Source organism: Lissotriton vulgaris, chromosome 7 (assembly GCF_964263255.1).
Source record: "Lissotriton vulgaris chromosome 7, aLisVul1.2, whole genome shotgun sequence".
Classification (NCBI taxonomy): domain Eukaryota; kingdom Metazoa; phylum Chordata; class Amphibia; order Caudata; family Salamandridae; genus Lissotriton; species Lissotriton vulgaris.
In genome coordinates this window covers 193,377,018-193,399,800 of record NC_141695.1, presented here as the reverse complement: position 1 = coordinate 193,399,800, position 22,783 = coordinate 193,377,018, and the positions used below count along the sequence as shown (strand labels likewise).

Below are 22,783 nucleotides of genomic sequence, written 5' to 3'. Positions count from 1 at the left end.
TAAGTAATATAAAAACATGTTTGGTGCTCATTTGAGAAAGGTTATATTCTTTAGAAGTAGGATAACCTTTTTTTGGGGGGAGTGGGCGTTCTCTATAGCGTGAATTCAACCCAAAGGTATCGGAGCACTTTACATGAGCACCAGTTGCATTGTAGAAGGACACTTTCATTTTTGTTAGTCACAGGGACAATAAGTGATTTTCCCAGAAACACAGGATATTAAGCGTCCCTGCAGAGACTCGAAACTGGTTCCCCAACTTTGAGGTCGGCAGCTCTAGCCGTTAGGCCACATCCTCTTTTAAATGTCAAGGATTACATTTTACTGTGTCTCATAGGCAGCATTGGTTAAATTGACCATATTGCTCTTGGGTTGTCTAAACTGAACTTTTGACATCCTATCCAATAGTGTGTCTATAAATAGGGCAAGTCTCCACCTGCACCAAATGGGACATTTCCCAGTTCAAGTAACATTGAACATGTACCTAGCAAAAGATGGATCATCCAATGTAGGATAATAAATATTTCACCCAATAAACTGACAATTAGCAACCTCCACTTTTCCCCAAACCAATTTCACTTCTATGTCTAATGTGTGATCTGCTGTAGTTAAATTTGAGGCCTTATGAAATACAACGGCTGCACCATATTTCCCATAAGCTGGTGAAGCAAAAGTATTAGAATAAGAAACCTTACTGATAACAAATAATGTATTTGTATTTCCTGTAATAAAACTATATCACACTTTAACTCCTTAAAGTAATCAGACATTTTACATTTCTCAGCAGAATGCCTGAAGTCCTTAACATTAATGGATGAAATCTTTAAAACCTTACATTTATCCTTGATTACAAATAAATAAAAAGGATGTATATCCTAAATGTAGTGTAAACAAAATATCTAAAATTTTTAAGAGAATAAAACAATAGATAGTGAGCAAAAACAAAGAGGAAACAGACAATACTGAGTGGCATACAGACAAACACATAATTCGCCAAATGAATAGCCAAAACACTCATATGTAATTAACGATTGACAGCAATAGAGAAGGCTCACAGCAAAGTCACCTAAAATGAGACAACTGTCATTAAATCTGGAAAAAGACTATACACATATTAATATTGATTATATATCCTTTTTTAAAAAAAAACTAGTTATACTAAGTGCCTAGAAATGTCAGTATAAAGTTTTAGTGCAGCCAGAGATATTTCACATACAGCCAAAATGCACCAAATGTCTCCAAGTAACCAGTGAAATAATGGAATGGAAATAGGATTTATAAAGTGCAAATATATGCCCTGAGGCATTTTGGCGCTAACCAGAAACAAAAATAGGGAAGAAGACAGATTAACTAAGATTTGTTTTAAAAAATAAAAAAAACTAAGATTAAAATTCCAAGTCTTAAAATTCTTCCTGAAAGAAGACCAAGATGTACAGGACTTCCAATGTAACGGCATAGCATTCCAGTGGTGAACTGTGCCAAGAACAAAGTCTTACCTCTCCAGCTGGCTCTCCTAAATTTAGGAGTGACCAACTGTATGCTGAAACAGAGTGCAGGGCTCTTGGGGGAGTGTACTAGATGAATTTTATTTGTAGATCTACTGGGCTCCTGCCATGCAAGGCCTTAAAAGCTGTTCATAGAGCCTTGAAATCAATGTGCTTATGCACTGGCAGCCAGTGAAACTGAACTAGGGCCTGAGAGATAGATTGGTATTTGGGAATACCAGCTAGGTAGTGAAAATTCTACAGCATTCTCAAAATCTGTAGCTTTTGAGTAACCGCTTCTGCAAGTTAATATACAGAGCGTAACAATATTCATAATCAAGTTTTGAAAGGAAGAGGGCAGTAATTGTGTGTGTATGAAGTAAATCTCAGCAGGTTAAATGTATTGTCATTTTTAAGTTATTGATTATGTATTTATTTGTCCTTTTTTTTAATTCGTGCATGATGAGTTAAAGTGAATGCCTCATATTCAATAAATATTGTGCCATGTCTAGTGGGCATAAGTGTGATAGAAAACTGAGGTAATGCTGTTATTACATGCCACAGTATAAACTGCTTCTTGAAAATTCTGAATAACAGTACAAGCTAGATCACAGTGCTATATTTCTCACAGTTGCAAACAGAACATACAAGTAAGCAGTCAGTACTGGGGAGACATAAAGCTCAGAAATGAAAACTTGCGCTGTAATGTTGAGGAAATGTTATCACAGTGATAAATTATTGCAGAACCTTGCCTTGAAAATCCTTGTTCAAAAAAGTAAATAAAATACGTCCCTCAGTGCTATACGTAGTGCATGTTCATTAATATGGTTATTTTAAGGATTTAGATACACCAGCGAAAGCCATTAGTAGAGTTAGCAAAACGAGTTAACAATATGCCTACTTCCAAGGAATGTTCAAAAGATTAAAAGCAATGTTAGTTAATAATTAAATTGTCTTTGGTGTTCTTTTAATTAATGTATTTCAAGTCACAGTAAACACACCCTTAGTGAAAATAAATTATGCTTGCTGAATGTCAGACATTCCACTTCATGTCCCTTTCTTTCATCATCCTGCATTTCCTATATCTTTATCTTACTCTTGCAGGTTATCCTGTTTGCTGTCTTTCTCCCTTTATTATGTTTTGCTAAATTCTCTTCCTTGATCTTTCTCCATTTTTAAGACTTTCTTCCTTTTGCTCTATGTTGAAGTTTGATGATGACAAATGGTGCTAGGGTTCAAATAATTATCCTATAAGCCTGAATATTCTATTTCGTTTTCTTCTTTGGTTGGCAGTCCTTTCAGAAGCATGAAATACGTAACACCTGAAGGAAGGAAAACCAAACAATTTTAGTCTAGGGTATACCAGTATTTTCAGTGTGGATAAATGATGTACAGTTAGTTATACTGAGGTTATGGCAATGTCTGATACTTCAAGTACTGTCTCACTTTCAATTTGCATAATACATTATACCACTATAAGAAAATGGTTTATTAATTGGGGGGGACAGGAATCCACCACAAATACTCCTTGTGGACAAGCTTGTTAAGGTAAAATACAGTTTCAATATTCTAAACATTGCCACAACCTCCTGGTAGCTATGTTACAGAAAATCTATAAAGTATTTAAACAGTAACAAAACAGTTAAATGTCAAACCACAACACAATAAAAATCCCACAACTAATGTAGAAAACAGAGGACTGCAATGAGCAAAATGCCATACAAATGGCACAAGTCTAATAAGGGGAAATAGAAATATTAATTTTGAAAGACTTAAGGCAACAAGTGTCAAGGAAAAGTATACCCCAATCGGTAGAAAAAATTACTGCAGCTGACCGGGACGGAGGCACTATTTTTGGCTGACCTCGATGAAGCGCTGGTTGGGTATGCCAAGCGTATATTTCCTGGTCTATGAAATGGAAGTCAAAGCTTGCAAGCTATATCCGAGAAAGTCCTCTCGAAGCCTGGTAACCGCGGAACAAGATACAGCTGAATCTTTTGGTTTTGGCAGGAAAAGCCCTGAGCAGGAGAAATACAAATTTCGTGGTAGATAAAATCATCACATCCAGCAAATTCTTTTTATCTCTTTTGCCCAAAAGATTTATACTTTTGAACAAAGGAGCATATTTGCATGAATTTACGCATATGCCATGATGCTTCAGATTACTTGCGGATTCCACAAATGCCCTAACGACGCCATGGATGCGCTGTATTTACAATACAGTCCTCTAAGGCACAAGGATTCCTGGATTTGTGAGAAATTCAGAAAAATATGTTGACGCTAAAGTGATGCATTTCTGGAGTTGGTTGTAAGACTGACACAACTCCAACCATGCAACAGAACACATAGACGAGTCCCATGTTAAAAGCCCTATGTCAATCCCTACGGCTCGTTTGAGAAGGCGTAGGGATTTTGACACAGTCAAGTCATAGAGTGACACAGTGAAAGGTTGCAAATTTCACTGCGTCAGTTCTACGTGGATTTTAACATGGAATGCCTACCGTGCATACATTATACCTGAGACAGGTATGTGACGCATGCTGACACAAACTGACACATTGTGCCCAATGCATCAGTTTGTAAATATGGAGCAGTGTGGAGCGAGCGCCGCCGCTGCGTAAAAACAAATGACACTGCAGCAGCATTAGCACCTTGTAAACATGCCCCACAGTCTTTTTCTGGTGCTCAAAATCCTCTAGTGAGGCAAATCTAAAGCTGATTCAAACTGTGTGAGAGCCCGCTTATGTTTAGGCAGTCTTGATACTCCAAAAATTTTCCTCGTCCCACCTTTTTACATTTTCTGGAGCAGCTTCTTTTGGTCACTTCTGGGTTCGCTCGAGAGCCAGCAGTCAACAGTGTTGTGGCCTCCAGCTGCAACCTAGTGGCATTCCTAGACAGAAGGGTCTGGCCGAGGTAAGTATATGTTGGTGGCTCAGTCGCACAAGGAGCTGCAGATGGCGATGACAAGGAGAGTAGTGGTTTTTGCTTGGGCCTGACCAGCCATTTGTATAATTCTACTGTGGTGCCTGCCTCCTGGCTACAACATCTTAGGCACTTTTCTAATGCACTGAGGCAGACATGTGCTTGAACAAATGAGCCCTGAATTTTTAGATCAATGCTGTGCCCAGAAGTTGTGTCTCACTAAGGAGCCTGGGTCAGCCTGTGCCCGCCACCCGGGTTGCTAGGGAGGGACACAGGACCTTCACCAACTTCACTAACTTAACAGTGATGGTTGCACTGAGATTGAGTTGCAGTGGCTGGGTTGGACACCATTCGCTGTTGAGCCGTCGCCATCGCTCCTGGTGCAATTAGTTATCACTGTGCATTGGACTATATTCCATATAGCATATTACTTGCTATTTATAAATCTTGGGCTACTCCTACACCAGGTGGAAATCTGATCATAAACAGCTGAGATTTACTTTTGAGACTAAGTGCAGACATAAACAACTGAGCAAAGATCACAGAAGCACGAAAAGATGGAGATACTGTAAAGTCCTCAATGGTCCCTTCAGACTTAAATGCATTGCTGTAGGCAATGCAATACAGCCTGCTTTTTATAGATACCAAAATCGATGCCCTGACCATCAGAATGGATCAAATGTCTGCCAGGCTGGATAAAGAGAATCAACTTCTCATGGCTACAGAACAATGCATCTTAGATAGTAAAGAGGACATAGAGGAAAGAGCATGCAAAATGGAAGACATTGAGATGGTACTGGTGATTATCAAGGCAAAGTCTGGGGACCAAGAAATGGGATCCCGGAGAAATAACCTATGCATAGTGGGTATCCCAAAAGTGACTAACAGGGGTGAATTGGAGACCTACATGGAGAATCTCCTGCAGTCTATATTTGGAGTTGAACAGTTCACTCGTCTGTTTGCAATAGAGATGGCTCATCGGTCACTGGCCCACGACTTCCAACCAAAGCACTTGCTCAGGCCAAAATATCTCACCTTATGAACTATTCACGCAGGAACACAAGCTATTACAAGAAAAGGGGACCATTCTCCATGAGGGAAACTCTGTAATATTTGTTCCTGACTTCACACTTGCAGTGCAAAAGGCACGGCGTAAATCTCTGCCGGTGATAAAACTGAAATAGAGTATGCTATGCTAAATTCGGTGTGACTCAAATTGTCAATAGAAGGCAAACAATGCATATTTAAGAAACCCAAGATGGCTACCAGCTTTTTACGAAGGGACATAAACTTCTAAACCAACAAGAGCTTTGAAGCATAATGACTCTGAAAGAAACAGTTCCGTCCCTAATGAGAAATCTACTATACAACATATCAACTTCACCCCATCTCTCAAAAGGTCTACATTCCCATGAAGAACACCAGTTGCCTGCAATTTCCCCCTACCTGTCCAGTGATTGAGTGGCATGAACTGGCTGTGCCACCCCATGATGCTGCATCTCTACAAACTCTGCCATACCAGAGAGTATTGATCGGCAAGCTTGCTGCCCCACTAGGTATTTACCTCAGTCTTTATTTACAATGGGAAACCCCAAGCAAGTATCAGCTGGGAGACCTCACCCCCCTGTAGAGTAAGGTTATGCCATTCTCTAGCATCTCTTACTTGTTTAGACTGAGTTTTTTGGTTGGTCTTACCTTATTACAGTAATAGGTTACTTTGTGGGCAAGGGAATGTTGTTGGTATGATTGGGATGCTGATGTGGGATGAGCGTGGGAAGGGAAAGGGTTGATGCATTAACCAGATACAATATGACAGAGCATGAACGGTGCAATACAGGAACTCACACTTTTCAAATCTAGCAAATGGTTTAAACAGGCAAACTTCTTGTTAATTTATCGAATTACACACAAGTGTAATACAGGTTCACCTAGCTATGGCATATTACTGCTACCCTGTAATGTCAGAAGCCTACATAATCCACAAAAAATGAAGCAAGTGTTACTTAGATCGACACAACATAGATTTCTCCATGCAGGAAACTCGCCTAAAGCAGGAAACCGAAGGCAAGATAGTTAGTAGGTGGGCAATACATAGATTTGCTTCCTCCTACTGGTACTGCTAGTGGGGAATATTGATTCTAATTAAGAAGGGGTTCATACTTCAGATTATACGCACATGCTCCCATGAAAAAGGCTACTTTGTAATAGTACTACCACTGACTATCTGTCTTTCCACACATCACTCTGGAACAAACTCCTCACAATGACAACCCAAACCATATTTTAGGAGAGCAACCTCATTACCTGATTCTAAACCCTTGCAATAGACAGATTCACAGATTGGCAAGGCAAGCGGACCACCAAGAACATTTTAGACAGCATGATAGACCTGAGGAGACTACATGAAGGCATATTTATATCTACCGTACATTGCTCCTGGTCCCATTCTGGCAACTGGCTAGCGACTCAGGATGTAAACGACTTGATGCATGATATCACACACCTCCCCAAGACATTATTGGACAACGTACCTGTCCTACTTAAGACCGAGATCCCCATACACATACCAACACAGTTCATTTGAAGGTTCCGGAATGCAGCTCTAAAGGACCTTATGCTTTGAGTAGAGTTGAGATCTAGCAATACAGCACATTTTGAGGACATTGCAGGCTACTTGGATAACACAGACACTCTGTGGAAAGCATTCAAGGTTTTCGTTATGCATTAGCAACCGAACGGATATTCTCAGAGCACTGTGTACATAAATGCAAAACACTGAGCGTCAGATACAAGAACTACAGCACCAATATGAAACTTTCCCAGATTCCAAAGTGCTAGCTGCTATTAGAGAACAGGTGACAGAATACAATGAAATAGTTGACCAGGATATAAAGTACAAGCATTCAGTGTCGAGGGGTGGGTGGAGAAGGTGGGAGACCAGGGAGGAACCTAGCCAGTAAGCTCAAGACACCATGGGCACACACCAATGTCACTAAAACAATATCCCCAATTGGAGTGGAACACTATGACACTATGACCATATTAGCAACCTTTACTGATTTCTATACTGATTACTACAACACACAGTTACTACCTCCAATGGCGAACTAATAAATTACATGGAGAATGCTGTGTTAGACTAGCTGTCCGATGGCAAATGAGAATTCCTACCACATCCTATAACAACAGAAGAGATCAAAGAGGCCATAGCCAGCCTCCAGACAGGCAAAGCTCCTGATTTAGATGGCATGGCAAGCTGAGGTTATAAGGTAATCGATTCCATACTGACACCATACATGCATGCGCTATATGAGGAAGCATACAATAAATGAATATTGCCCCCTTCATTTAGAGAGCCACTCATAATCAACCTTATAAGCCCCTCAAAGCACCAGATTATTGCCAGCCATACAAGCCGCAATCTCTTATAAAGACAAATGCAAACATCTTAGTTTAAATAATAGCTAACAGGCAGATGCCTCTTCTCCCTAATCTGGTTTTACTAGACAAGTCTGGATTTGTACCGACACATTCCACATCACATTCTCTGCATATAGTGATATCCACGCTCCTCCACCAATTTAGGACCCACCTAGACATGGCAGCAGAATTACTAGACATCCCCAAGGCATTGAACTTTAAAGAATGAGAATATATGTTTACTATTTTGCACAGAGTGGGCATGCCTGCTGGTTTTGTACAATAGATCAGGTTATTGTATACCAGTCCGTAAGTCTGAATACAAGTAAACTGACATACAAATGACCCAATTCCCACACGCCATGGAACACGGCAGGGTTGCCCTCGCTCTCCATTGCTCTTCACCACTTTCTTGCACCAAAAGTCAACATTATACCTCCTCTGCTTTGAAATTCACCCAGAAACAGTTGGAAATCTCTTTATATGTAGACTATATGGTGTTATATGTGAAAAACTACATCAACAATGTTACACTAATTCTACGGGAACATATACAATTTGGGAGGCACTCGGGCCTTAGCATTAATTGGGTCTCTAATCTTCCCGCTGACACTGGCTACTACACCCTACAATTTGGAGCTAAGATTGCAATGAAGTGAGGGTCCTGTAAAGTATCTAGGGATTTGGATACATAAAGACCCAGGCAGGGTCATCAGGAACAACTATGGTACAATACCATTGTACATGGGCTTCATGCTGAGATACACATACCCTACCATTGTCTATGGTGGATAGAACAGCCATTATGAAAATGGTCATACTGCCTAAATTACTTTATCTATTTTTGAACATCCCTATTGCCCTACCACAATAGTTATTTAAGGCACTAAAAGCACAACTTATCAAAATAGCATGGGTGGGTAAATGACCCAGGGTGAAGCTGGAGGTGCTCACTGTACTCTATACACAAGGAGGCTTTGACCTTCCAGATTACGTTATACTATCTATGTGCTGAAGCTAAGTTTGCACAGTACTGGTACAATCTGCATAGGTATATACCACATATAGCTGTGGAAAGGGGTAGGGTGAGTCCATTTCCATTATACACCATTTTACCTAACATGGGGAGAAAATCAATAGGAGACAATTTAACACATGCATTGTACAATGGCTGCGTGGCAGCGAATGTGTGCACGTGATCGCACAGAGATACTATACTCACCAGAAGTCCCACTTCTGTATAACCAACTAATATCACCAACACATGAAAAAAGACACTGGAGATCCTGGATAAAGTGCGCCCTGCAGCACGTGAAAAACATTTATTCAGGAGGGGCATTTAGTAGTCTAGAAGATATATCTCAAAATAAACAGACCCATTTCTAACTTTCAAATATTACTAACTTCATGCTGCCGCACAACATTCCCTTAGTTCCCCAATGAACATCAAACTCTGCGTGCACTGCACACACTGCTGACTACTGCTACACACAAAGGGCTGATAACTAAGCTCTATACCTCTATGCAAACTAATGGTCCACTAACAACTGATCAAGAATTTAAAAAATGGAAAGAGATACTAAATCCGCCATTGACAGGCAGACTGGGTATTTTGATGTTCCCAAACTGGTCTGTTGATTTCTAATTGTAATCTGCGGACACTTTAAGTACCTACACCTACCATACTCTGCATAACCACAGCGACATAGGCTAAAAGAGGATACATTATGTGTTAAATGTGTGGCGATAGAGGCTAAAGGAAGAGTGGCAAAATGCTGGGGTAAAAGGAAAAAACCCACGAAACAGCAATGGATTTCAGATCTTGTCTACTGTAGAGAACAACTCCAGGTATATGCTGCAGAACTGCCAAAAACCTCACAACTGAAACATTTAAGAGTTCCCTTGACAACTTACATATTAACTATGACAGAGACATCTTGAAAGCGACTGGGTTTATGCGGACATGATATTAGTATACCTGTAACCCAAGAATTATCTGTGATGTTGTAATCTTTTTTTTTCTTTATTCCTTTTTGTTTCTCTGCATTTATGTAATGAAAAGAACAACAAATAAAAACGAAATTGCCACTTCCACGACTTCTAGAACTTCAGGAACAACACTCAGGGGCCAGAACTCAATCTATCAGAGGTCACCAGAAGGGTCAGGTTCCGTTTCACTTGCTGTGGGTCAGCCGGGAACACCTGGAAAAAAGGCCTCTTACAGCTTGTTGTGTTCCTGTAGCCACACAGGAGGTCATACAACTGACCATTGGAGTTACCTCTGATTCCTGGGTGGAAGTGGGAGCAGGTTCAGGCATCAAACAGCAGATTTAGGGCCAGATGTATCAAGGCTTTTGCGACTCGCAAACGGCCTTTTTGCATTTTTTCATATGTATGAAAAAATCGCAATTTAAGGAATCACAATAATTTGCGATTCCTTATTATGCCATAGAATTGAAGGAATCGCAAATTTTGCGATTCCTTAAATGATATGTATAAAACATTTTGAAATTGCGATTTTGTGTTAAAAAATCGCAAATTACCACCAACTTGTAGTTGGTGGTAATTTGCGATTTCTTTTAAAAATGCCCTTTTTGGCATTTGTGAGGGTGGCATGTGACACACATACATGCCCATAGGGCATGTATGTGTGCCACATGCACACACATGTAGATTTCAGGGGTGCAGCAGGGTGTCTTTGAGACACCCCTGCACCCTTGTAATAATTCTCAAATTGCGATTAGCAAATTGCGAATTCGCAATTTGAGAATTATTGCACTATCATTCCTATGTGCCTCCTGGCCCATAGGAATGCATTGGAAAATATTCTTTATTTGCGAATTCGCAAAATGCGAATTCGCAAATAAAGAATAATAAGAAATCAGTAAAAAATAGCGATTTTGTACATACATTCCATTTTGCGAATTCTAAATAGCGATTCGCAAAAAATCGCTATTTAGGAATCGCAAAACGGAATCTTGATACATCTGCCCCTTACCCTCTTCTGTCCTTCAGCAGATCCAGAGAGTGATTTGATGAGCCGAGGGTGGGGAGCCAGCTTTTCAGGTTTCACTAGCCAGTGGGTGAGGTGAACCCTCTGCACTTCCTAACAAATTATAAAAACTTTCCCAGGAGCAACCTTTCATACCTCTGCAGCAAACTTTATTTTCTTCACTGTAAACGATCCTACCGTGCACTATTCAGAGACAAACTTGACATAGTAGACTCCTCCACAAGCAAGGAGCTTGTGTACCTAGCAGGGGTGCATTTATGGGAATGTGTGTTCCCCTCCTTCTCAGCAACACCAAACTGGTACTAGCCCCAGCTCCCACAGGGCCGGTGCCAAGCTGGTTACAGAGTGCCTATGGAGCAAAAGGCTTCTCTTCCCCAGGTCTCCATTTAAACTTTGCTATGAATGGGCAAGCCTCACCCCGCTCCCTATAAGTTAATGAAGTTACTGTACCATCCATGTGAGAAATGGGGTTATTGGCTGACTGACGTGTAAACCTGGGTGAAGCAATAGCACAGTCCCATGCAGAGTGAACCACAAAAAGTCACTAAATTAACCTGTGCTTAACCCTGGGTAGCTTGACCCAAAAAGAAGTGAGGCTTAATTTAGAGGCAATGTGTAAAGTATTTATGCAGCACAAAAACAGTAATAAAGTGACAACACAAGGAAAATCCCAAACCAATTTAGAAAAACAGAGTATGTTTTAATAAATGATTTCCCACCATAGTGACAAAAATCCAATCAGTAGACCCAGAGTTATGAATTCTAATAGGTGTTAGTAAAAACGAGTGCCTAAAAGATCAAAGTCGAAAAATATGGCCGTTCGGGAAGGAACATGCTCAGCGCTTACCTTTAGACTAACAAAACTTTCTGAGAAAAATGTTCTGGGAATATAAAGTTCAGTGGGCAAGGTTGCAGGAGGAGTCCGAGGAGGGAGAGTCGACATCGGACAGCCTTTGGTCAAAAAGCCACAGTGACGATTTCTACTCCCAGACTTTGCCTCTGAAATGGAAGTCAAAGATCTCCAGCGGGACGTGGCAGAGGGCTGTAGAAGGAGATATTTCACACAAGGCGGGATACCCCTTTGGCGAATGACTATTGAAACAGATTTGCTGCTGCGGAGAAAGAGCAAAACTGGAGAAGCCTCAAAGTCGATCTGACTGGTGATGCACCTAGGGCGGCAGGCAAGCAGATTGGTCCCAGTCTCCACCTGGTTCTCAGAGCAGTTTTCAGTGAAACATTTGTTAAGTCCCCACTTTTGGATTTTGGCTATCTGGTCACCTTTACCACCAGTTCCAAGGGTCCAGGACTGGGGGCGGGGCACTGCTTTGAGAGCTAGGGTAAAAGGCAAACAGTGTGGGGGTGACCCCAAAGAGAGGGCCAGGTCCAACACTCCCCAGCTGTCCTTCCAGAGATGATACCTGTGACATATCTCACACCCTGGTCTTTCATTGAAAAGGCGTATGCCATTGTCCCACATTTCTTTAGGGGAAGCACTAGCAGGGCCGTCTGCCAGGAGGTTAATGTAATTAGCCTACTAGGAGCTCAGGCAGATAAAGTGGAGGTTTTTTAAAAGCCACTATTCCTAAATATGTATTAAAAAATCTGAATTCACCATTGAATTGGATTTTAATAAATAGTGATAGCAGGGTTGTGATTTTATTATGGACTTGTAGTACAGCTACATCACTTTCCTATAAAAATAGCTTTTGGGGATTCGCCACTGTAGATACATGCTAACATTACATGAATCTTGCATGTACCTATTACAGATATTAGGCACTCTATCTCGTGGAATACAAGTTCTTCTTGGGAGTCACTTATTTCATACTTAAAAGAGGGGATGTTTTCTGTCAAAAACGTTTCTTTTGACAGGGTCACCTCTAGGGTTAAAAGCTGCACGAGTCAGGCTACAAAGGTAGGCCCGAAGTCATGTTTTCTTTGTCAGCTTAGTAGATGGCACAATATGTGCTGTAGTCCACCTGCGGGTTTTAGCTCTTCCATGCCATTGGTGTATTACTGGCACCGAATACTGTGGCCTTAATGGGAAGTTAAATATGCCAATTAGGAGTGAGCCAATTTTACCATGTTTTAAGGGTCAGAACACACACAAACACACTGGGGAATGGACAACAGTGAAGTTGAAGTACCAACCGCTTCAGTCCAAAGTTGGAAGGTGACCATGCAAAAAGAGGCCCTTATTCACCCACCCCTGCCATCCAAACAAAAGGCAAGGAGCCACTGATTTTTTCCCTTGACAGAAAACCTGTAAAGGCTATCTACATTGGCAGGGCCCATTCGATGTCTGTGTTGTACTGTAAAGTTCCAGAAAGAAGGCCCTACAGGAAAATCCTAACGTTTGGAACTTTGGACAGCGAACTTTGAGAAAGTGACTTTTTCAGCGGGACTAACTTGGTCCCTGTATTCAGCCCACACTTCATCGCAGTTGGCTTGAACTTGTGATTTTGCCCCGGTCTAGCGTGACCTGATACCCACAGTTGGGAGCTTTCTGCTTCTTGGTGTTATTTTTACTTAAACCTGTAAAATTGCATATCTCCAGCTCTACTGATCGGATTTGAGTTGTTTTGGTTTTAAATTATTTATTGCATTATAATCTAGTTGTCTAACTTGGCTTTGGGGCTTTTTGTGCGCTGTGTATTCACTTTATTACTGCTTGTGTGCTGCATGGATACTTTACACATTGCCTCTATAGTAATACTAATTGCTTTTGTGCCACACTACCACAGAGTTAAGTACATATTATTTTAGTGACTTTTTGTGGTTCACTCTGGGAAGAATTGTGGTTGTTGCTTGAGAAGGGTTTTACCGACCTCAACCAAAAACCCAATTTCTCACAGCACCCACGAGATACAGTGGAAGAGGTGTGGCGCTGCGGCCAGGGCGACTGACTCCAGAATCTGGGGATCGCGGTTCGATCCCCGGCACCGGCGGCAGATTAGCCCAGCACCACGTGACTCTGGGCAATAGCTTGCTTAATCTTCCCGACGGCCCCCAGCGCCTAGAGACCCTTACGGGTGATTGTGCGCTTTATAAATGTGGATTTTTTTTTTTTAATACAGTCTATTGGAGAGGTAGAATAGAACTTAGGTACCATTTGAGGCCAACCACAATTAACCCCTTGCCAGATGCAACAAGTGGATTGATACAGATGAAATGCCACAAGTACTTCTCAGCTCATCCATGTCGAAGCTCTCCATGGTAGACAAGTCCACCACCATTTTTCCAAAAATTTAAGACATAAAAATTGGACTCATAAATTCATTTGGAAGAAAAATACCTAGTTAGGGACCTCATGCAATTTAAAATCAAAAATCTATTTTTGCTGTGAATTTGGTATTGGTTCTCTAATTTTAGATTTTAAAACTGTGGGGGCACGCTAACACCATAAACACAAGTTCACAATCCCACCGCTAAAAACCAATGCTAAAAACTGTGTTGGAGTGGATGGGAGTCCACCATGGAAAATCTTGTTAATGTAAACCACAGTTACAATAATTTAACCTGGGGCTCAGCCCCTGGTATCTATGACACAGGACATACAGGCTTCACATAGAAAAAATTGAGAATTATTTAGCAGTAACAATCCAGTTTAAAAGTCAAAATGCAACACAATAAATTCCCTCCACTAGTTTAGAAGCATAGAGAAAAATACAATAAGTAAAACATCACTAAAATGGCAAAAATCCAAAAACCAAGTACATAGGTTCTGGCTGAACGTATCTCCCTTTTTGTTTCTGTCCTCTAGTAATTTTCTTTTGCTGGGGTGACTTTAATTTTCATGGGGATGATGTTACTTCTATAGAGGTCTCCCACTTTTTGAGGACTAAAGAGATGCTGGGTCTTCACCAAACTGTTGTGGCTTCTACACATGTGGTAGGTTCTATCTCTCACTTGGACGGACCACTGTGATTAAGTTTCAGATTTCTGGGATGGACGTCATGCATCAGCTGGCTACTTCTAATCTGAAGGCCTACAGAGTTTGGAATGCTATCTCCTTGGAACAATTGACCCCAAGTCAGATATTAACAATGTGCTTTCTAGCTATCACTGTGCTCTTACTTCAGACTTTGATAAAGTAGCCCCTCTTGAAAAATCTAGGCACACCTCATCCAGGCCACATGCCTCATGTTTTTTTGTGGAACTGACCAGCCTGAAAGCTGGGTGCGAAAGGCTGGAAAGATGCTGGTGCCATACTAAAATCCCTGTGGATAAAGCTGCTTACAAAACAGGTATTATGCCAATACCGTGCTCAGACCAGGAATTTCAGGAGCAGGTATATATCATACAGAATTGAGAAGGCGGGTAACACTACCCGAGAGCGTTATAAAGTGTTCAACGAGCTTAGCAAGCCCTGTGCCCGTACCTTAGATATCTCTGCCTCTCAACAATTATACGTTTCCTTGGCAGACTTCTTTGAGGAGAAGCTGTTAGCTATATACAAGAAGTTTCCATCTAGCAAGATTGAGACAAATGTATCCTTTCTCAGTTTGTCTTTCAAGGTTGGTAATCAGAACTCTCATAGGTTCCAACATTGCAGCTTGGACCAAATTCGAGAGTTACAGATAAATGGCAAATCAGGCTCCCCCTTAAGACCTCTGTCCCATTAGAGTCTGCCAAATCTGGCTACTTAGATAACCCCTTCTATCATCTCGCTTGTTAATCTCCATCTGGAATCAGCCAATATCCTTCTACCTTGGAAGTCTGCTCTAGTTCCCCCTATATTGAAAAAAACGAATGCCGATCCCACCAGCCTGTCCAACTATCATCCCATATCTCTACAATCTTTATTGCTGAAAATGTTGGAAAGCTGCATCAATAAACAGCGTATGGCATTCTTAGATTCCTGGAAGATTCTGGATCCCTCCCAATCGGGGTTCAGAGCTGCTCATAGGCGTGTGCCCAGACATGGGTCCCGTGCTCACTAAGCCGCTGAAGTCAAGCTATCCTGGCTGAAGACGGCTGATAGCCAGAAACCGGTCCTTGGCAGTTCGGGCTGGACTGTTCCCATGAGGCACAGGGTCGAGACTGATTTGCATATGGCCATGTCTGAACTGGGGTGGCTTGGTGAGCAAAATAACGATGGATTAAACCCAGATCTGTGACTGGGGGTGAATGTTTTGCTATTGTGCAACATTCCGTCCATAATCTTGTGTGTTTTGCTGTTCACCCTATGTGGGAAGGGTATGCCCAGACGTGGGTCCCGTGCTCACTAAGCCGCTGGAGTCAAGCTATCCTGGCTGAAGATGGCTGATAGCCAGAAACCGGTCCTAGGATGCTTGATTCCGGTCCAGGGAAGACATGGCTTGGCCGTTCGGGCTGGACTGTTCCCATGAGGCACAGGGTCGAGACTGCTTTGCATATGGCCATGTCTGAACTGGGGTGGCTTGGTGAGCAAAATAACGATGGATTAAACCCAGATCTGTGACTGGGGGTAAATGTTTTGCCATTGTGCAACATCCCGTCCATCATCTTGTGTGTTTTGCTGTTCACCCTATGTGGGAAGGGTATGCCCAGACGTGGGTCCCGTGCTCACTAAGCAGCTCGAGTCAAGCTATCCTGGCTGAAGACGGCTGATAGCCGGATACCGGTCTTCGGATGCTTGATTCCGGTCCAGGGAAGACATGGCTTGGCAGTTTTGGCTGGACTTTTCCCATGAGGCACAGGGTCGAGACTGATTTGCATATGGCTAGTCTGAACTGGGGGGGCTTGGTGAGCAAAATAACGATGGATTAAACCCAGATCTGTGACTGGGGGTGAATGTTTTGCCATTGTGCAACATTCCGTCCATCATCTTGTGTGTTCTACTGTTCACCCTATGTGGGAAGGGTATGCCCAGACGTGGGTCCCGTGCTCACTAAGCCCCTGGAGTCAAGCTATCCTGGCTGAAGACGGCTGATAGCCAGAAACCGGTCCTAGGATGCTTGATTCCGGTCCAGGGAAGACATGGCTTGACAGTTTTGGCTGGACTGTTCCCATGAGGCACAGGGTCGAGACTGATTTGCATATGGCCATGTCTGAACTGGGGTGGCTTGGTGAGCAAGATAACGATGGATTAAACCCAGATCTGTGACTGGGGGTGAATGTTTTGCCATTATGCAACATTCCGTCCATCATCTTGAGTGTTTCACAGTAGAGAGACAGCATTGTTGGCTGCTACGGACTCCATACGTTATACTTTGGATGCTGGTTCCCCTGCTATGATTGTGCTGCTAGATCTTTCTGCTTCCTTCAACACCATCTCCCATGCAGTACTGATCTGCAGGCTGCAGGAGATCAAGGTCGGAGAAAATGCTCTTTTATGGCTCATAGACTTTATATATAGCCACATTCAAATGATCAGGCTGGGCTCTTTCAAATCATGTACTATTTCCATCAATAAAAGGGTGCCTCAGGGCTCATCTTTGAGCCCTAATTTGTTTAACATCTGTGTGGCTCCCCTGGCCCAGACTGTGAAATCCTGTGGCTTTGATGTCATTTCCTATGCTGATGACACGTAGTTGATGATTTCACTGGGACATGACACTGACAATGCAAAACATTGTTTTTTCAGATTGTGTGAGGGAAATTGCGGCCTGAATGACCACCAACTGTCTCCAGCTGTACGGTGAAAAAACTGAGATCTTATTGTTTAGAAAAGCTCAGTTCCTCCGACTCCCGACTGGTGGCCTGTGGAACTGGGGGCAGCTCCTTCACCATGCCACACCGTAAAAAATCTGGGGGTGAAACTGGACCAGGATTTTATCAAGATGAACCACCTGTTGTACAACTATGAGACTTCTGAGGAAGGTGTTTCCTTGACTGCCATCCTGTGCCAGTAAAACGCTGGTCCAGACCTTGGTTATAAGCTGCCTGGACTACAGTAATGCGCTTCTCATGGCAGTCAATGGCGCCTTACATTCTAAGCTCCATGTAGTACAAAACATGGCTGTCAGTCTGGTCTGTAATCTCCCATCAGGCTACTCCTGGGCTCCTATTCTGAGAGATTTTCATTGGCTCCCTGTCAGAAAGCACATCCTGTTTCAGATCTGTTGTCTCACCTATAAGTCCTTGATGGGCAATGCCCCTTTCTACCTAAGGATAAACTGCATTGCTATCTGCCTTCTGCCACCGTAAGATCTAGCGATAAGGGGTTCCTGACTATATATGTTCATCCACATATTTAAATAAATAATATACATATCATTATTTTTATGCATGCCCAACACCACAGAAGTGAAATATTTTGCTATGCAGGCAAGGCACTCTCTGCTCTTGCATGAACCACAAACAGACCAGTAGAAAACACATACCTGTAATGGCAAAGAACAGCAAGGCCGCCCAGCCCAGAAAGAAGCACCAACCATAGCTGAGGGTTGGAGTGATGCGCATCATTTCTGCTGTCCCAAAAGTGAAAACAGCCATAGCAGTGACGTCACAGACAGCTGCAGCCAAAAAAAAGTGTTACTTCCCAGGTTATACAGTGTAACTCTAAGGGGCTAGGAGAGGTATGTCATCACAGAGGTAATCGTGCAAATGTGTGCCTTGTGTGGCACTTTATCCAGTGCCATTTTAAGGATTTTTGTGCCCCATGCAAGAAATGTTTTGCCGGACCCCGTTAGGAACAGTTTTGCATTGTGTTACTCATTTACTTCTAATTCAAATCCCATGATGCTTAATGCTATGAAAGAGAAAGACAGATGTGAGATAGAGAAAAAGTGCACGTTCCTAGGGGGCCTTTGAAAAGTGTTTACCTACAGCAATTGCCCTTTGTGTTTATGAAGCCAGATGTCCCAACATTAGGATTATCTCTGAATCACAATTAGGGAGTCCGTATTCCTAATGTATGAACCTTTTTATTTCTAAGTAGCATTTCCCAGTAGGTCACAAATTGACCTACCTCATGAATATTAATGAGGTAGGTCGCAATTTGCAACCCATTAGGAATTGCAGCCATCATTGGAATGGTGGCCTGCTGATGTCAGCAAACCGCAATGCCTGTGATAGCTTTTAAATAAAGCTGGGTTTTTTCTTAATTTTCTTTACAGGAAAAAAGGCATTTCAAAAAAGAAAATGAAACATTTGTACCACTGCCTGCTCTTAAAAAATGTGTTTTTTTACATTCTTAAAGGGGAATATATCCCTTGAGGATCTCTTCCCGTTTGCGAATAATTTGCGAATCAATCTGGAATTGATGGGAAAGTATTACAGTTTTTGCAACCAAAATTTAGTGGCAAAACATGAATAAGTACAATTCCAATTCGGTATTTGGAAGGGACGCACAAAACACGCTCCTTCCAAATACCGGATCTGTATGCATCCACAATCTCAAATAGCGATTCAGTAACATGTTACTGTATCGCAATTTGGGATTAATACGTACCAAAATGCCTTTCTGATTTCTCAAACTGTCTGATTCTACGAATATGGCCATTTGCAAATGCAAATAATTTTGATGCATCTGGCCTCTGGTTATAAGCACATATTCCCAGTCTAACAATTCTTTGAATTTGGATGTGTGAATTTCTGAGTTAGTAAAACTAAAAGTACCAAAATTCATCAAAAAAACACAGGATTAGGTTAATTACTCACACCTAAAATGTTATATTCTTAGATACTTTACATTGTCCCATGCAAGGGATTAGGGACCAGATGAATAAATATTAAAAATACTGATTTCCTCATTTGAATTAGCTCAGGATCGCAATTAGGGAATCGGTATTTCTAATGAATGATTTTTTCCCCCAAATAGCGATTACTAGTAGGTTGCAAATTGACCTACCTCATGAATATTAATGAGGTAGGTCGCAATTTGCGACCCATTAGAAATTGCAACCATCAACGGGATGGTGCCCTGCTGAGGTTAGATTGTAAACCGGGCCTCTGAAGGAGTGGTAATTATTCACGTCAAACCTCTCTGTTTGCAGGGTTTCACCACTGCGGGGAACGACAACACGGGCGGCAGCCACTCATTTATCGTTGGCCCAACGCTGACATTCAATGAAGGTAGATCTTAATACAGATAAAGCACTTTTTTGGGAGCAGAAGCTGTTTAAGGTCGCTTATGGTAACAGAGTCACCTTACATATTCTCTTTAGATACATGGATATGAAGATTTGGAGATTCTCTACAAGGATTGAGGCGCATATAAAGTAAGCCCATATAATTACTTTTGTAAGGATTGGATTATGTTACTTAGGTCTGATGGGGTACAGGTTACTTATGATTTCTCCTTTTTTCTGATTTAATTTTTTAGAGACACTTAGGATAGACAAGGAGTAGAACAGTCTATCTCGTTTTGGAGCAAGGTAGGAAGCTATGCACCGGTGAGGCGTTGGCTCACCGCTGTAGATTTGGGGGTGTAAAGACCTGAATAGTAAGAGTATGTCTTTTTCTTTCTTTTCTAGATTGTGTTGGTCCTGAGGAGAACCCTGCCAACTAATAGGGTTCGAAACACGTCGACCTTACGCTATGTGTATGATTTGTGTACAGTTAAGTTGTTGCTTAAAATGTCTTATGCACTGTTATAATGACACTTATTCTTTTCTGGAGATTGTTTTCCGTCTAATTGTTGATGGAGTATTTTGTGGAGGAGGCTACACGCGTACAGCTCTTGGATGGGTCAAACAATTGGTGAATAGTGGCCCACTGTTGTATCTTTTGAGTGTGTGAAGCTGGGTATGTTTTAGGAATGAATGATTGGATGAAAGAAAAAGGATGTCTGTGGTATCTTTTATGAGAAGTTGCGCTAGGGACGAAGAATTCAACCCAATTTTGTCTGTATGTTAATTATGTCATGTATGATCTGTTTGTATTTTCAAATATCTATTGAAAAATAAGCAAAAATCTTTAATAATAAAAATTCTTGAGAAATAAATGTTTCTTGGAACCTTTGATAAATTTGCTTTGGTTCCGGTGATAGAATAATCTTTAAGTGATTATCGGTACTGGAATCTGTTTTGTTCTATATTTTATCTTCTGAGGTTAGCAGCCCCATCATGTCTGGGATTGCTTTTCAATAAAGCAATCTTCTTTTTTTTTTTAAATGCAACCTGTTTTCATCAAAGGAAAATGGGATGTTATTAAAAAGACAAAAATTCAACTTTGAAGCTTCATTTTTTAACAGTATTATATCAACATTCTCAAAAGGGGAGGGGTCCTAATTTGAGAATGGATTATCATGGCTTTTAGAATGGTGGTAAAGTATGACTGTTTCGCAACTGGAATTCGGTTGCAAAACAATAATACATACCAAACCGATTCGGTATTTGGAAGGGATGGCCAAAACACGCCCTTCCAAATACAGAATCGAAAATGCAAACTGTAATTTGGTTACAAGTTACCGAATCCCATTTTGTAGATCAGACAATACATTTTTCCGGTCGCAAATGGCCAAGTTCTGCAAATCTAGCCATTTGCGACTGGAAAAATGCTTTGTACATCTGGCTTCTAGCTACTTTTTGCTTTGTGGTTTAGGTTGGAGCTTGCATACGCCTTGATCGGTGATGTCACATAAATGGGTATCACATGACCTTGAACCTCAATAGCATCACAGGAAAGAACATCAGCGAAGATGATAAAATAATTTCAAAAAACTAATATCTCACTTAGTTACAAACAGTACCAAATAAAGTCATAAAGGGATCATATATCAAGCCATCGATATTGAATATACAAAACTTATACAAAACATATCATTTCCCAACAAGCAAAAATCACCCCCAGGGCAGTGAAAGCAATAATGGTCTCACAGAATACATGCATCATTATCCCCTCATAGTATTTGAGTACGTTCACAGACATTAAATGGCCCAGTGGCCCCAGGCAGCACATTAATTAATGCCTGCACTTACACACCACTGCCTGATAAGTCAGCTGTGACATCACTAACATTGGTGATATCCAGAAGGGTTTTGCATAACTAAAGGTACAAAAAAGATTTCCCCAGCCTTTCTAATAAGGAGAATAGCCCTCAAAAGAATCCCTTAGTCGGCGGCAGAAGCTCTGTTAGAGCCTCTCCCATTGGCAGGAGTTAAGTGGCATCTTACTTCTAGCAGCCCCAGCAAAACAGATTGCCTCCTCCCCAACACTCAAGTCGTTCCTGCTTGTCCCTTCCACCATTTTACATCTTGCACCCTTCACGTTTTCAAACCCAGGTACTGCCTTTTGCTCCATTTCCTCCTTATCTCAATGCACCTTAAGCTGCTTTAAGGTGCTACCCCACTAGGCACTCGCTCTTGTTCCCCTTTTACCACTGACCTCCCGCCCCACCCCTCCGGCTCTGATCCTTGCTTCCTCCCCACCTCATTTGCTGCTGCATGCCCTCTTGGCGTGGCCACTTGTGGTGCCCCCTTCAGGAGCTCGAGCAGGCTCATTGGAGGGAGAGAAGCAGCTGCACAGAGCAGGGGTCAGGAGGGAAGCAGAGGTTGTGTCTAAAAAAAGTTAATCATGTGTTGTGTTTGTGTTGTGTTGTGCACATATCTACTTGAATGAGCATTTGTGAGTGTCTGTGAGCATCTATGTGCGCATGTGTGAGAAGTGTTGAGCCAAGTGCCCACATTAGCAAAATGATGGGCATTGCATGATGATGGTAACTCTTGGTAAGTTGTGAGTATTCATGAGATGATGCCCATTGTCTGCCCCTAGTACAGTGCCGGCCATTGCACAGTAGTGGTAATTCTAGGCAACATGTCAGCATTCAAAGGATTATGCCATTGTCCACCCCTAGTTAAATTGGTCAAATGTAGAGGTGTGCAGGCTTTTGTAATTTATGAAATGTTATGACATACCATGAAAATTTTGCAAAATAACAGACATTTCAGGAAGTTGCACTTTCAGGACAAAAGTGGTTGCCAGTACCCAGCGTAACGATTTTAGGTTGACGTTTAACAGACAGCGCAGGAGTTCTACAGACATCTTGGAGACATTCAGAAAGCTTCTCTGGGACACCATT

General features: G+C 41.7%; 1 protein-coding gene across 1 annotated transcript in view; it reads right to left on the bottom strand.

Annotated features, from left to right (window-relative positions):
• Nucleotides 1-1,931: 1,931 nt before the first annotated feature.
• Nucleotides 1,932-22,783, bottom strand: part of LOC147701162 (lens fiber membrane intrinsic protein-like) — a 121,153-nt gene continuing 100,301 nt past the window's right edge. Inside the window, exons 4-5 of the mRNA XM_086929922.1 lie at nucleotides 18,144-18,275; nucleotides 1,932-2,803 (exon numbers count right to left, since the gene is read on the bottom strand). Of these exons, the coding sequence (XP_086786048.1) occupies nucleotides 2,730-2,803; nucleotides 18,144-18,275 (206 nt within the window). The 3' untranslated portion in view covers nucleotides 1,932-2,729. The remainder of the gene's footprint in view (nucleotides 2,804-18,143; nucleotides 18,276-22,783) is intronic.